The following is a 17,542-nucleotide window of genomic DNA, read 5'->3' as shown; positions in this document are numbered from 1 at the left end:
GGCTTTTCAGATTAACTTGATTTTTGGTAAGGCAACTAATAGCAAGTGATAAAATAGCATTTCCTAAAATAGATTTTGTAAATAAGTGTCACAACGCTTTTACTTGCATTCTGAGTCTTCAGCTGGAGAAAGTGTATTTGCAACTGAATATAGGCACCAGAAGAAAATTTTTGGAACTGCTACATACAGCAAACCTATCCAGATCAGAGGTTTTATGTTATCCAGTTTTATATGTTATTTACTCAGCTAAAGAACAATCTAATGAGTTCAAGAATTATAATGTGAAAAAAAAATAGCTGAAATGTGGATGGTATTGGGTGATGTTTATAAGAAACAAGTTTCCTGAAAAGGTTTTCGGGAGAAATAGGTTAACAGGGAACTTTCAGGGACTGATTGTGGGGCCAGACAGATTTCAAATTTTCACTCAGATACCTGAGGCAAAGTGTGAGAGTGTGTCAGTAGTGTTCCTAATGACAGACTCTGGGAAGATGTGGCTGATGCAAAGATGTATAAGACTGTCATACAGAAAGAACCAGATAGAGAATAGAGGAGGGACTAGAGTGAAAGAAATACAGTAACCTCTAATAACAGAATGCACAAACCCATATAATTTTCTTATTATTTTTTCATTAATGGAAAACAGTTAGAAAACAGTTTTCAGTTAGAAAACAACAGAGGACAAACTCCTGGGATTTCTTTGGGCTTTCAATAGGCTAAAGCTGCGTGAGAAGCCCACACAGCTGTAATATGTGTAAGGCTCTGCTATTCCTGGGGAAAGAGGGAAATGCTAATGCCATTCTCCAGGCTCAGAACAAGGCCTGAAATACAACTCTCACCAGCTGTTTCCAAGAGAGATAAGATATTCGGACTGGAATAGTGAAAAGTGTCCCTGCCCGTGGCAGGGAGGTTGGAACTGGATGATCTTCCAGGTCCCTTCCAACCCAGACCATTCTAAGATTCTATGAATAAGAACAGAAAATAACAATTGCTAGAAGCAGAAGAATGGAGAACGATGAAAATTCACTTTTTTTTTTAAAAAAAAAAAAAAGGCGGGCTCAGAGGTGTTTGCTTACTCTCCATAAATCAGGATCAAATACAGCAGAAATGGTAAAGGACTGTTTAACCTAAAGGCAGAAAGTGGTACAAGAGCAATTGGGTACACCTCAGTCAGGATCAATCAAAGGCTGTTAACTGGGAAGGTGATTTTTACCTTCTAGAGCAGTGATGCCATCTGATAGGCTTCAGTAGGAGTAGTGGAATTGAAATAATTATTTTTGAAATTAAATTACTCTGTTACGAGGAAGTCTCTTCTGACCTTGCTTCCTGTGACAGACAATGACTCACTTATGTGATAAGGGTTATTTGTTCCAGTCTTAGGTTCCTACTTTTCCTATGTCTAGCAGAAAAACCCCAACATGTTAAACAACATACACAGTGTCTTGCAACATGTATCACCTGTTCTATTCTTTATTCCTCACTGAGATGGGAAAGCTAAGCGTTTCTGTACTGAGACAGAATGCTGTTAGTTTACTCTGATTTCTATGAATTCATTTTAGATTTGTTTCAGAAATAGAAAAAACAAGCTAATGTTTGAAATGTGAAACTTCCCACTATCACATTTGGCACAGCAACTGATACATGTCTCTATGTGATGCTATATGGCTTAACTGTGAGATTCAGTTAAGCAGTAATATATTTTTGGACCAGAATATCTAGGACAAACTTCTATAGCTGTTGCTAATCTAATGTTAAACATTAGATAATGTTGTTATCCAACAACAAATTAGATAGTTTAATTACTTGGAAGCATTCATCACTAGATATGGTTAAGTGAGGGAAGGCATAGAGACAGACATATAGAGCAGAAATGGCTGCTATTTCTTTCTGCAGTTTTTCATGACTGGTACTGAGCAAGATTCAGTCTCAAAAGATTTTATAGGCCTTACCCAGTCATACAGATGTGAAGAAATTTTTCCATTCCAACCTTAATTGCCTAACCCAACCCATCTGGGTCCCTCCATGGAGAGGTACTTCTGAGAGCAATACATTGTTTTTTTGTCGTATACCTATCCGAGACAGAATAAATTGTTCCCAGAGTTCTGTTTCTCTGCAGTGACTGTGGGAGCCAAGATCACCTGGAGACATTAGAGGCCTAAATTTCAAAAAGAAAAAAGAATACTTAAGAAGAATCAAACCCCCCATTCAAATGAGAAAAGATAGTACAAGTCTTTCCTGACAAATTATTGAGATGTTTTTTTCCATCCAGTTGAGGAAAACAACACACACAGAAATTATCCAAGATGGATTGCATTACACATTTACCAACAGAAGGTAGTGTTAGGTAGGTACAGGACTACTGCTGTTGGACCTGCTCTTCTCAGGGACTGAGAACCTAGGTAAACTCCAAGTATGAGAGCAGAAGAAAATGGACTATGGTCAACACCAGAGTGGGAATTTTCAAAAAAGCTTCCTCCAAGACAAGCTGTTTTGCTGGGAACTGATAGATGTTGTATGGGAGGAAGGCGTGGGCAGGAGGATGACTTTAAAGCTGGTGCTACCTCCCATTGCAGACCTAGCCCACAAGGGATGCCATTTTCACCTTTCCTATTTGAAGAAAGGGTATGTACTTGTGTTTTTAAATGTGTGATACTTATAAATCATCTTGTCTTTGACCTAAAAGATCACTTCCAAAGTAACATGTAAGATTCTAGTCAATGAAGACAGTCTGTCCAGGAGGGTATAAATAAATAATGATGACAGCACATAATGTAGTCAGAGTGGATACATAATGACTGATAACAACAGATAATGCACTTGTCATGTTCCTTGAAGTTGTTACTGGAGTGACAGCCAGTATATGGATTATCACATTGTTGTGTCTGCTCAACACTTCTTTTTGTAATGGATTGGAATAATTCAAATCCATTTTGTAATGAGTTTAATCTGTAGAAGTAGAATTGAAGAGAAGGTAGGACGAATCACAGATTTGACATATTCACAAATTTTGCAGAACAATTCTGCTTTTGTAGATTTTTCACACGGTATTTCTGAGGTGGAAATTAACCTGACATGGGTGGAGGGATGAATTGACCAGCCAATATCTGAGTTTTGGGAAACTGCTGAGAAACTTTCAAATCTGTGACAAGAAAGTAGAAAAATCTAAAAGAACAAAAGAGAAAAAAGTTTGAAATTGAGGGTATCACTATTATTTTCCTGGCTTTTTTTTTTTGGTAAAGTGATACTTTTAACAGAAGGCAAGCACCACTATCTTAATAAAATATAAGAAGCTTATAAACTGTAAAATGTGGCAAAAATTATTTGAGATTATAAAGTCTGGTGCATGAGTTACCATTTAAATATTGTGGCTCTGAGCCACCAGAGGAAACCATCTGAAAATCTGTACAAAAATACGTGCCCTGGCTTCTGGACACTGATCTAAAAAGGTATAGTTTTCTGAACCTCAGTGCAAAGCATGGAACAGTAGATATTACAACACTTCAGTTTCCATCAACCATGGGACAGCTGTTCCATGTGTATTCTTTGTTGATTTAATTAAGCATAAAGTTTGCAAGTTTAGAATTTGAGATTCTCATTCTGAGTCCAAAAGTAATTTCTAATTTAGTATGATTTATCCTGTTCATGTGACTGAAATAAAGCAGAAAACCACCATTTTAACTTTTCCATTACATGACATGTACAGGCAGTTTCAGATGCTTTGAAACCTGTGTATTTGACCATAATAGCACCATTTGATGCCTTGCAGGAAACACACTTCGGGGCTTTTATTTTCCTGGAGATTTTGCATCCTTCGAAGTTCACAAAGATAAATGCACTAGAGAAAAAAAGATCACATATGCGTCATTCTCTCCACAAGCTCCAGTTATTAATGCCAGCAGATATACTTTATAGATGTCTGGCTTTGGTTTTAGCATCATAACCAGATGACAGTGAATCATACTTCATAATTTATTAAAAATGTTTGGAAAAAAAAAAACACTACTTTTATCTGGCTCATTCCCTCTAGCTTAAATTTGTTTCTTTGGAAACATAGTTATTTCATAGCTTGTAGCATGCAGTGAAAGCAACAGGAAAAATATGTAATCAGTAACTCTTCTCACATAGGTCTTTTTAGGAAATGATGGTCATAGAGTCGGACTTCTGAATGTGGTTTGTTGACAACCAGGTGGAGTTCTCCCAGCTGCAGGTTCTGCTGTGTCTTCCAGGAAGAACAACAAATAAACTGGTACTTTGAAGCAGACTGTAAGGGAAAAAATTATTATGAGATACTGAAAGGGAGCCTAGACAAATAGCTTAGACTACATGTCAAATTTGTAAGTGAATTTAGGCAAGGTGATTTCTACATGGAGACTGTGGATAAGGACCTTTTTAAGAAAGTCCTGTAATTAAAAAAATTTTAGAAATGTCAGTGTTCTTCCAAGATCCTTTGTGTTTCTTTCCTTGATTTGTATAGAATAAGGCAAATTAAAGTCAGGAATTCTTTCAACTGCATTTATGACATTCCTCCCAGACCAAATAGTGATTACATTTTGGTAAGGAATTCTAGGAAAGCATATATATCACACAAAACCTATGCAATATAGACATTATGAAACTGTCAAATCCAGACTCTCAGTACTTATATCAGGAGTGGTTACATTTACACAGTCCTAAAATTACATTTGGCCCTTTGAAGGCAACTGCTAGGCTGATATGGCCCCCAGTGAAAATGAGTTTGACTCCCCTGACTTAGATGACTGTGCATGCAGTTTTAATTCAGTTGTGTTTCCTATGTATGTATAAACTTCACAAGGCTATCTTTAAATATTTAATTGCATACTATTTTTTTTCCTAGAGGAACATTTATCTTTTACCAATTTCCTTTTCACCTTCAGCACTCGAGACCTTCCTGTCTGTATCTTTAAACAAGATCCAGCCCTGGGTCAGCTGTACCACAGGAAGGCTCTGATGTCTCTTCCTAGTTCTGCTAGTCTGGCATTTCTAGAGTTCCTATTACCATCAGACCTGCACTTATTTTGAACACTTTCTAGTTTTCAAATGGGAATATGGATAGTTGTACTGATGTCAATAAATTAAATAGCCCATTCAGCCTCACTGGAAAGCAACTTTATGAACCATATCTTTTTCTTGAGCCTAAAATGCAAGGTTTGAAATATCTAAACTCTAAAATAGTGATCCTGATAGTGTACTTATGTGTAGTTCTGTTTGGAGGTCTTCTCTATCAACAGTATAGTTGGAAAACAACAGAGTAACTGTCACAGAGGCACCCCAAAGTTAGTTTAGATGGACAACAGGTTCCAAAACAAACTTTTATTCGGTACAGAAGGTGCAGCAGATTAACTGGTGGAAGATGGGTGTTTAACCCTCCAATAGTGACATAAATACAGGTTCGACTGTCAGTCGGGGTAATTATTAAATGTGCAGCAAATAATAATAATGGAGATCCACAGTGTGCATACACGTGTCTCACCAAAAACAATGCCAGAGCCGTCCCTGACTCCAGGAGAAGTATACACTTGCCTGAATTTGGCAAGGAATTATTAAAGTTTTACACGTGCTTATATTTAAGCATGGAATAAGCACCCGTGATCCTGCGAGGAATTATTAAAGAAGTTTTACGTGTGCTTATATTTAAGCATGGAATAAGCACCTGCGATCCTGCAAGGAATTATTAAAGAGAAGTTTTATCACTCACCCACGTGGCTTGGTGGGGGAATCCTGGTCCCAGGAGATTACCTTAGGCAGCCATTCTGCCTAAGGAGGAGGGCTCTCGGCCACAGCACTTGACCTGTGCTCCAAGAGGTCCACACAACGGGTGGCAAAACCTCAGAGGGAGGGGTCGCGTTTTTAAAGCCTTGTCAGATCTGACTGTGGCATTACAGAAGCTTCTCTGCACCCCCACTCTGGCTGTGGGGTGCCCTGAAGCTTCTAAGCAACCCCACTCTGTCTGTGGGTGCCCAGTGGCTCCTTGGCACCTCTGCGCCCCCACCCTATCTCTCTCCTAAGGACCCTGATCAACAGGTTCTGGGGTCAAAACACAAGAAGCTGTTAACCCCATTGCAGGAGAAGGGGGGTGGAGGGAGAGGTATCTGCACCTTCCATATCGAAGGAAGGGAGGGGGAGAAAGAGGGATGCGTATCTGCCACAGTAACTGGCAAGTAACCATCTCCATGTATTTCCATTTATTTCAGAACTCAGAAGAAAACTATCCCAGATATCTACATCTGCAATCTGGCTATAGCAGATTTGGTTCATATCATTGGCATGCCCTTTCTCATTCATCAATGGGCACGTGGAGGTGAGTGGGCTTTTGGCAGCCCCCTTTGCACCATCATTACCTCCCTGGACGCAAGTAACCAGTTCACATGCAGCGCCATCATGACTGCAATGAGTTTGGACAGGTATGTGGTTTCAGATATTTTCAGATTCTGTTTGACTGTAAAATCACCCCAAATTCACAATAAAAGCAAGAAACATAATTACACCTTAGTAAATGCTATGGCTAATGCAGCATTGGACAGCTTCTTGTTCTCTTTCAGATTTCTCAAAAATAAAAGCACTTCTAAAGGAAGACAGGAGCAGGTCAGACTTGGGAAGGCACTTCCAGAAGAAGTCTGAGCTGAACAAAATTACTACCACATGCAAATTAATATCTGTCATATTGCTGGATTATGTTTTTATTCCCCTAAACCCTCTACTTCATAGTAGGAGTGAACCATGTCATACAGTGTTCCAACAGAGACTTTACTATTTCAGCATTTCTTTTTGAAAAACAAATTTCTTTATAAGATCTTAAGAAGTGGCAAAACCAGCTGTTCTCTCCATGGAGCTTTAGGGGTCAGGTTATGAGGGGTACAATGTATAAAAGTTTGCTTTTCATTACTCGCTTTAATATGAAATAAAAAACATTAAGGAAAGCTGTAAAAACTATGCAGCTTGAATATGTGTATTCAAATTTATGAGAAAGTTTCCTAAACTGACATCAAACACATTTTTAAATACAGATTCCTGTTTATGCCACAGGCCAGCACTACACAAATTAAACTGGAATGAAACTTTGGTAGCAGAACTTTTGCCTGCCAGTTAAAAGAAAACTTCCTAAGAGGCAAACCACAACACCTGTTCTCTGGATGAGGATAAATATAGACATACATAGACAACAATTGTAATATAATTTACCCCCATGTACACCAAAAGTAAATTCAACTGTTCAATGAAAATATCACTTGCCTAAGTGAAATCAGAACTGTGTATGCTGCAGACAGCACTTCCTGGATATATCAATATATTCTTCTGCTGCAGTCTCTGATGAGACAGGAGAGATGGTGAGATTGGTGAAAAGGGGGTCCAGTATGATGCCCTACAGTAATGTTGTTACCTAGAACATTCCAATAATCCTTTTGACTTAAACTGAATATGCAATTAACAATGCCAGTGACTTTTATTCAATGGCAAATGAACTTTTTGGCCTGACATTTTAAGAAAAGAGCCAAGACTTACATGTTCAAAATAACTGATGGGGATTTAGAAGTCACATGACTCCTTTTTCATTAATAGTAAACAAGATGCAGCTGGTAAAACCTATGCCAGACTTTCTGTGACAGAAGGCTGGGAGGCACATCTCATTCCCTGTAAGATGATTCTACCAGAGCACGTCATAGGAAAATGTCACTGTTTGGGTCCCCTCTCACAGAGCACACCTGCTTCTGACTACTTCTTCGACAAACTTTGGTTCTAAGAAAAAGTGTAATCCTGTTGATAGGGTTTCAGTTGTCTGTGATCCAAGGCATACTTTTGGTATGGCACAGATGTATAATCTTGTCTCAGCCTCCTAAGAAAACTGCCAAATGCTAAGGCATGTGAAAGTACCTGGAGGAGAACCTTGTATGCTATGAAAGGTAAGATTGCAGCCAGAGATAAAACAGTTGAGATGGAGACTGTTGGCAGCTCAAAGGTTCAAGAATAGAAACACTAGCATGAAGAGGTACAAAATACTAATGAGAACCAGGAATTCTGAAGATGCTCTTTCACTCACATTGACAGCTGTTCAGCAGAGACTCAAGGATGTCAGGTAGGGGTGGTGAGAGTATTAACACTTAGCCTAGGAGCTTGCTAGTCCTACCTGCCTATTGTCTATTGGAGTAGCAAATAAATAATAGCTATTTGTGAATATCCTGCTTGCACAGTGTCTCTGTGCATGGGAATAGGTCCCTGAGCAAAGTTCCCAAAGTCTGAGAGTTACATAGGGTACCAGTAAATTTTGAGGGCTTCATAAACATTTATTTAGCCTATCCTTTTAAGGCTTTGGGAACACAAATGGAAAGGTGAAGCTAGGAAGATAAATCTGGAGCAAGCAGCTCCATGACAGCTGAGAAGAAATGGGCAGGTGTTCCAAGTGCTTGCAGAAGCTGAGACTGACAGGCATGAGAAAATGTGTTCCTGGTTGGCCCATTGTTGTAATGTTGCTCTAGGAAATATTTACCAAAGTGGTATCGCTAGTAGGTGGGGTCATATCTCTATGAAAGTTATGGGTTTTCAGTTATTTAAAACCAGAACCACCTGATTTGCCATGGACTAATCCATTTACTCATTCTTCACACTCCTTTTCCTGCCGCTTCTTGCTTCACTTCACATGCAGTCACAAGCACGCCAGACAGAGGAAAAGGGAAAAGCCTTTTAAAAGCTCAATATCCTGAGTAGCCCATCATTAGACTCTGAGCATAGTACACTTTGCTGCCTCCTGGAGCAATCCTAACAGCAGAACGTTCTAAGCCAATATAGATAATAAATTAATATTATAATTAATATTATAATTTATGCTAATTAGTTATATTGATAATAATAATATTGTCAGTATACTAAATTGTGACAATATGCAATGTATAGTAACAATGTTAGACCATAGGATGTTAAATATGGCAAGTTAAGATACGTTCAGAGGTAGGAAGGGAAGGAAAAAAAAATAAAATAAAATAAAAGGAAAATCCAAGTTCTAAGAGATGTTTCCTCTCTACTTGTCCTATATGCATGACAGAAGTATGATTATGTGTTTATGGCTTTGCTAGAAATCAGACATTGACTACTGCAACATTAACTAGGAGCACATGCTCCCATAAAAGACTTTCTCTTTCAAAGTGTCAACTTGGCTTTCACGACTGCACCGTGTACCTTTAGTGATGGTGGGTCTCATAGACAGCAAGTTTGGTGGAAAGGCAAAAAGAAATGTGGTGATAGGCACAGGTAACGGGCACCACGTACCTGGTGCCTGGTACTTTTTCAGAGCTCTGCAGGCTCCATCTCTGCCTCCTTCTCTAGACCTCTGTGCCAGGGACATGGCTCAGACACTCTTATTTCTGTTGGGTTTAGGTAAGCATTCTTCAGACTTTTCCCAACAAAAGAATATTTTATTACTGATAATTACTTTGTCATATGAGGGTACGTGATGTCTGCCTTCACGTTCCACACTCTGATTGAAGTGGAAAGTACCCCATATTTTTGTAACAGCATATTCTCCTAAATGCACCATTCACATTTCATTTCACAAATTTATCATCTGACAATGGGCAAGACTGAAAATTATATCCAAACTGAAACAATCAATAGAAAGCTACCACCACAAAAGAATGGAGATAAAAGCTGCTCAATAAGTGTTTAGGGTGAGATTAATATCTTATTGTCTGGAGAAGGGTAAGTCAGAATACCATCAGGCTGGAATAAGTTTGAGTTCTATCTAGAAAAAGAATCATTTATATTTTCGTTGAATTGAATTTCTGGTGGTATTTTCATTCCATTCAGTCTAATGATTAACTTTTCATTTAAGTTTATTAAATGACTTTTTTCTTTTGCTAAGATGAATATTAAAAATGAGAATTAGAAGCCTAGGGAAATTATCCTTTATAGTCACATATCAGTATATGAAAATTTCCTGAAAAAAATTGATCCAGAAAGTGAGAAAAGTCATTTTATAATACATGAGGAAACACACATATATACAGGCTTGATTTTAGTTCCCTGACCTGCATCGTTAGTAACTTGCCCTGTCTACACAGCAAAAGGAACCAAGGTCAGCCAGCCCATAGGCAGTGGTGGGCACTTTTGGTGGTGGAAGGTGTGGATTCAGTACCTATCCCAGGCTAAGAAGACAGTTTTTCACTTGTCATTCCTTCCCTTAATGATCTCCAATGCCCATTAACCCAGATAGTTTTATTACAAACTGCATCAGTCTGATAAACACTGTACTGCAGCTGCTATCAAGATGAGTTCCATTCACTGATGATAAGTCCTGAGCTGTGCTGGGCTCCGGTCCTTTGAGCAAAGGCAATATCATCCGCTAAGCCACACGTCACATGGTGCCTTAAGAGCCTTTTGCATCACTCACAGCCCTCTCTCTGAAGCTCTTTAGCTGCCTTTCTGCTGGCAGCTCTGCGACTGGTCACCCAAGCCTTTCCCAGGGACTCTGGGGTAGCACTTTCCCCTTGTTCCCACGCTGCGGATCTTGCACGGTTATCCTGCCAGCCCTGCACCTGCACAACCAACCACGCTGTTTTGGGGGGTTCTCATGGGAAGTTACTGCCACCAGCATGAGAATCACCCTTTCTTCCCCTCCCTTTTCCTACCCTGTGGTCAAAGATTCTAGTTGGCATTAGTGGACCCAAAACCACACATGCCATAAACTTGACAGTACAATAGCATGCAGCCTCAGCAATGTGCTCTCAGCAATAACGACTTGTAGGGAACAAGTCCTGATGAAAACTATGTTGATACTGTGGAAAAAGCATTACAGGGAGAACCACGCATGGCACTGGAGAAGAGATGCAGAAAAGGATGCTTGTCTGGAGACCCTCCGTAGCTTCTCTTACCAGCTGGGCACTCAGGACAGCTTTACCTTTCCACACTCTTTCTTTTCAACTGCAATGCTATCAGCTACAGACCCTGGTAACAATTCTCCATGCATCTGAACCTGTTTTAAAAACTTTTGTACAATACATTGCTCTTAATGAATGAGCTAATAAGAAATAAACAGTGTTTTTGTGGTTAGGTACCTTGTGAATTTAAACAACTTGAAACAAAAGCAGGATCTCGCTGAAACCTTCCTATGAAGGAGAAGCACATGAAAGCATTAAGGAGTTTTTGTGTAGGCCCACTGTAGGCACCAGATAAAGTTCAGCCTCATTAATATGTGTCTAAGAGATGACTCACAGGTTGTATGGAGAGCAAAGCAGAGGATGGAATATCATGTCCTGTCACTCTCCTTACAGCCTGCATGAGGAGAGGTGCCTGGTTAGGTGCACTTCTTACTCCACGTCAGCTACTAATATTACTTTTCTGTACTTCCCCCACATGCCCTATTTTCATCTCACAGACTTTCATTTTCTCATAAATAGTTCCTTTAATTCACATTTTATTTGCTGATTTTTTGGTAATGTCCATTGTAACTCTCTTCAGTGTTCATTCTTTGGAAACATCTTTGCCTCTGATTTTAAAAAGAGTTGCAGTATTGTTCTCTTACTTTGCACAGATATGTTGCTTACACCACTTGAAAAATGAAAGCAAGTTCAAAGCATACATAGTATACCATGCTTACACGGAGACTAAGAGGTCAAATTTTGTGTAAAGCAGGAGTTTTAAGTTTAAATCACAAGTTTTAAGAACCTGAGAAGCCTGTAAATTACTCTCAATTACAGTGATCCTGTAAGTAATATCAGTATCAGAAGCTATTTCCATGAGGCAGCCAGTGAAACAGGAGAGGTAGCTGTACCAAGAATGGTACAAAGCAGTTATACCATTGCAAATGCAGAGGATTTCTGGTCTTTCTGTCACCATCATGAGGACTGAGAATAACTGCATGAAATTAGACATAGCTTCTTGAGATATCATATGCCAGAAAAGCCTTTTGTTGATTCTAGCAATAATGGCCATTACTTTAACCTTATTTAGTGAAAAAAAATGGTTATTGCAAAGCTTGAATAATGAAATGTTTCACACTCAGATTCAAACAAGACTGAAAATAATTTAATATCACATAAATATTCATCTTTCTTGATCTTATGCACTGGTTCCTGATCTTCATCTGCCCAAGGGCAATAATACCAAGAAACTGAGGTGATGCAGGCACCTTGTTCTGACTGGCTGGTGAACCCGATCTGTGAAAAACAAGTACAGGACCTTGAGGAATATCCCACTGTTTCGCATGCAACATGTTGCCAGCACCTACAGACACAGTTTCGGTTTATCTTCAGTTACATGGAAATCAAATATTTTGGTTACAACTGTGAGAGACTTGAGCACTCCGAGAGCTAAAATATATCAGAAACATATATATATATTATTTTTTTTAAATAGCAGTCTTGCCTACACTAAATTATCTCAAATCCTTTTCCAGACCAAATCCTTTAATCTTAGGTTTTGTCTCTGCTTGCTTCTTGTATGTCTGAGTTTTTAAATTCTTAAAGCACTTATCCTATTAATCAAATAATGTTGTGACCAAAAGAATGATCAGTTATAAAAATGCATGCTGAACGTTAAGGGAATTGCTTGAATAAAAGCCTTTCTGGCATGTTGTAGGAAATAACTTCAAAAAAAATAAGCTTCCTTCCTTTGTGATGGCTATTCTTAGTATTTTTATTTTGCAGTCGATAATATTAACCTAAATATTTTATTCCTTTTTCTGTTACTTTGCTCTGTTGCCTGCTTTTACAGGTACGTTGCTCTTGTCCAGCCATTTTGCCTAACCCACCTGAGAACAAGATCAAAGACAATTCGAGTCAATTTATGTTTATGGGTGGCATCGCTTATTCTGATGTTCCCAGTGTGGGTCTATTCAAAAGTAATAAAGTTCAAAGATGGTTTGGAAAGTTGTGCTTTTGATCTAACCTCACCTGATAATGTTCTCTGGTAAGTTTTCAAAGCTCAGTGGGTGATGTCTTCAGTTGGTGTTGAGGATACCACCTATTTTATACTTGACATCCCTGACAGGTGGTCGGATGAATGGAAGAATGGATGGATGGGTTGATGGATGGATGGGTGGATGGATGGATGAAATAGAATTAGAGGCTGAGGGTGATCCTTGTATCATTCAAATCATTGCATCTCAGATTGTATTGGTAATATAGAGGCAGCCCCAGTATGATCAAGTTCAGCAAGACAGATCCTATATAGCAAATGTAACAGTGAAAGATTTCTTATATTCTCTTGCTGCATTTAGGTAACTGTTGTTCACAAATAGAATCTCATTGCCCTTTCTGACCTGGCAGACTGTCGTCTTTGGAAGATATAGATCACAGAAGAGATTAAACACTCCTTGCATACACGACTTTGCAGTATCTCATGGTCAAGCAGATTCCTGCTTATTTGTTAGATCCAAACTAGCTGGTTACATGATGACTAGCAAGGGACGTAAAATAAAATTTTAAAAACCTTACATAACAGAGAGCAAATTTTGGCTGATACTGGGTGTTTTTATATTAGCATGTTAGTTTGGATAAGGAAGGTATTTTTGGAGTGTGTATCTCAATTATCTCTAATTACCACACTTGAGTTCACATTATTCAGCAGTCTCAGAGCACACAATCTGTACTCTTTTCAGGTGAAATCAGACTGGAAAAAGTGCTCCAGGAACTCAATGAATGGATTCCAACCACTCTTGTGTGTTCAGTCCTCAATCCACAGGATCCAATTAAAGAAAATTCAAAGTTAAACCCCCTAACATGAGTATAATGTGTCATGTACCAAGCACCAAGTACTTCACTCTACAGATTTTCACTACTCATTTGTACTACTCATTAATGCAGACAAAGCCTAAAAGAGTGTATTTGAGCCTTTTTTCTTCCAGTCTCCCTTTCTCTTCCCCTCCCCCAATTGAATTGCAACCAGATTTTTAACTGGATTAATTCTAACTCCGGAGCACCAGAAAAAGAGTAAATATATGTAACGGTACAGAAGATAAGTATTTTAATCTCAGCAAAGCTTGACAAAATTCACTGCTAAAGACTTAAGGTATTCATAAAAACAATCCCTGAAATATTACTATTTTCAAGAACTTGTGAAGGACACGAGACCCCCAATAACCTGAAAGAAAACAGATAAAATAGGAGAAAAACAGGGTTGAAAGCATTTGGGGAATTCAGTCTAGTCCTTCCTCTCTCATATGGCATGACCAATCACCAGAGGCTTGTTTAATTCCATATTAGAGGTTTTAACACAGGAAAGTTTGAAGTCAAGTAAAAGGAGACTTTGGTAGATAGAGTTAAAAAAAAATGAACTTCAACAACCAGAAAGTTTAACGAACTATTACGCTCTCTATCTGTGAAGTGATAAGAAAATATCTGTGTCTATTTGTCAGGAACAAATTACAAAATCACCTAATTTCATTCTTTGATGGAAGTTCTCCAATTGATAAAGAATAAATAGAAACAACCTAAGTTAAATTGTAACAAAACACCCACGAAACAACTAGGAAAGCTGGTATAGAATAGATTACACTAATGATGCAAGAATGGTTGAAAAAACTGTTCTCAGAAGGTGGTCATCACTTGTCTACTATCAGACCAGCAAAATATCAGGGGACTAAGGAGACTGTGTTCTGCATAAATGCTTGCAAGAGTTTTCACTAATTATACAGGTGCTGGAAAAAGCACACACATACAGAATTTGGAAAGCTAATTGGTATAATCTGTAGCTATCTTCTTGTAGTCAACAGTATTCCTAGAAGTGCTGAACATAGACTTTAATACTTAAAAGTACTTGCAGTTCTAGGTACTTGCTGCTATCTAAAATAGTTTTCAGGTATATCTAATCAAGAGTTGCAAATCAGGGACCACTTTATGAAAAATGTTATTTATATATTTTTTACATTTATGAGATGGTCTTTTTGTAATCACCTTGTTCATTCTTTTTGCATTTTGTTTTACAGGTATACACTTTATCTTACTATAACAACTTTCTTTTTTCCTTTACCACTGATATTTATTTGCTATATTTTGATTTTATGTTACACATGGGAGATGTACCAGAAAAACAAGAAAGCAGGAAGGTAAAGTATTATTCATGTTTCTTCTTATATCACGTGTTCTGCTCAGACTGTAAAGGTTTTATATGTAACAGCCCAAAAGAAACAGTCCTAAAACAGCATTTAGGCACTACATCATGTAACTTCAGACACTACATTAGTTTCCCAGGAAACAGACTGGGGACGAGATTTAGTGGAGGGTGCAAGATAACCCAGGTAGAAGGAAACACTGTGGAGAAAGTTATGGTTGAAGTCCTCAGCTTATCTGAGAACAACAAAAAGGCATCAACCCAACCCTGATCTTCCTGCTGCAGGAGGGCACCTGCCCATCCAGGTCTCTCGGCTTCAAGTTCTCAGTTCAGGGATTAGGAAACCCTGGGAGAATGTGGGTGCCAGGTCTGGTACCAGCTGCCATGCCCGAGGGAGCTGCAGGCCCCACAAAGATCCCTGACCACTCTTCACAGCCTTGGTTAGTCTAGGCGATAAAATAAAATTGACACATCAAACAGACAAAATACTATTTCCCAGTTTCTGTGACAGCAGCCCCTGGTCAGCACATTTCAGTTCCAGAACTATGTGCTTTGCATTTCAGCTTGTACCAATTTTCTACGCAAAAGGAAATCTATTTCCTTTTTAGTGTGGTTGTTAGTTCCTCAAGCAGGAGGATCATTTGCTTCTTTGCCCCTTTAAGCTCATGATAGTCATGTTTTAACTGGATATTTCTGTTCCAGTTGTTAGCAAAAAAATATAGTCATAGACGAAAAGGGATGCAAAGCTATATAGCTCCCATGTTTAAAAAGAGTAATCATTTTTAAGGAAAGATAATTGTCAGTGTTTCATCACATAAACTATTCTCACTGACTCCTGTATGTGTGTAGTATAGGATCCAACTCAGTCTAAGCAGAAGAAACAATAATGTGCAAACAACAACAAAAAAATGAAGGTGTTGAGAGCTGTCCTTTGCTGTCATTGTGGATTAATTTGGTCACAAATAGCTGCCGTTCATTAGTACACTCAATCTATGCCATCACTTTCCCACACTGACTTTCCATTCCAGCAATCCTTCTTTGTTTTGCAGTTACACCACCAGTATCCCCAGGCAAAGGGTCATGAGGCTTACTAAGATGGTTCTTGCTCTGGTCAGCGTGTTTGTAGTAAGTGCTGCCCCATTCCACGTGATCCAGCTCATGAATCTCCAGGTTTCTCAGCCAACCCTGACGTTCTACCTGAGCTACTATGTCTCCATCTGCTTCAGCTACACCAGCAGCAGCATTAATCCCTTTCTCTACATCCTGCTTAGTGGGAACTTCCAAAAGCGTCTCCGGCGGTGCACAAATGTGGATGTTAGAATGGCAGAACGGGATGTCAACATAATTGAAAACACCCTCAAGTCAAGTTTTTGAAAGAAGGGTCTTCTTCCAAGAAAAATGCATTATCTGTGTACATTTGTGTTCGTTGCAATAGATGGACATGATTTCGCTTCTTTTGTCGAAGTGTAAGTCGGAAGTGGCTTTGTTGCTCGAATTCCGTGAGTTGATGTAAGAAGAGGATCTGCATCACTGTTTGAAAGGTTAGAGCTTCTAGAAGAGAGACCGTCTGCAAAAATATTATTTGTTACTGTGCCATTGCTTTTTTTATGATGATTTGTACACAGATTGACCAAATGAATCAATACAAAAGTGGATTTAAAAAAAATGTAGTCCTCTGGTAGTAAGAAGATAGAATGACTGTGGCAGGCATTTGGGATCTGACATTGTGTGTGAAGTCATGGAAGCTGTAAGTTAATGACTAAACGAGACTCAGTTACTAATGACTCAGAAGGGGGTAACAATTGGTTTTTATCCTATCTACGTGTGTCTCATCTGACACTCACTTTTCCAGCTGTTAAAGGCAAGGGAGAGACATAAAAAGTCCCTTTTTGAGGAAAACTACTTTTGAATTAACCTTTGCACATGTACTTGCAAACAAGTAAGTGAATTCACAGTGCATCGTTGGAAATTATTAAACCTAAGTTTTGAAAAGAACTGTATGTTTGAGGGACATGCTTCTCTTTTTTCAAAATCCCTGCTTCCAAGACAGCTCCGAGAAGGGTGTTCAGTCCTGAAAGAGCTCAGTGCTGATCTCACTACAAGCCAAGACGAACTGAGAGCTTGCCCAGGATGCACTCTCACTCATTTCAAGAGGGCCAGAAGAATGTCTGCTTATTGCTGACATTAATCCACGAGATTCTTAGTAGTAGGACACAATCAAACAATCTTAATAGGACTTTGCCAGCTAATACAGAAAATTGGTGAAAAAATAATTCCATTGAAAAAATCTAGTGTTCTTGAGGAATGTTCACAGTTTTGGTGTTCGCCAAACTGTGGGTTTATCTACTTCACATTCTTTTCTTAAGCCGCTTTCTCTTATTTCAGGAAAATAATATAACATTTCACCAGGACTAGAGTACAGTATTTTGACTACAGTATTCTTATTCAGAGACCTGATGAATGTGAAATACTTAGGAAACACCACCTT

The 17,542-nt window shown here is 38.7% G+C and overlaps 1 protein-coding gene across 1 annotated transcript in view; it reads left to right on the top strand.

Annotated features, from left to right (window-relative positions):
* MCHR2 (melanin concentrating hormone receptor 2) overlaps positions 1–17,046 on the top strand; it is a 28,791-nt gene extending 11,745 nt beyond the window's left edge. The window contains exons 3-6 of the mRNA XM_005510566.3: positions 6,210–6,419; positions 12,718–12,912; positions 14,930–15,049; positions 16,104–17,046. Of these exons, the coding sequence (XP_005510623.2) occupies positions 6,210–6,419; positions 12,718–12,912; positions 14,930–15,049; positions 16,104–16,428 (850 nt within the window). The 3' untranslated portion in view covers positions 16,429–17,046. The remainder of the gene's footprint in view (positions 1–6,209; positions 6,420–12,717; positions 12,913–14,929; positions 15,050–16,103) is intronic.
* Positions 17,047–17,542: the final 496 nt, after the last annotated feature.

Source organism: Columba livia, chromosome 3 (assembly GCF_036013475.1).
Source record: "Columba livia isolate bColLiv1 breed racing homer chromosome 3, bColLiv1.pat.W.v2, whole genome shotgun sequence".
Classification (NCBI taxonomy): domain Eukaryota; kingdom Metazoa; phylum Chordata; class Aves; order Columbiformes; family Columbidae; genus Columba; species Columba livia.
This window is presented reverse-complemented; position numbering and strand designations above follow the sequence as displayed.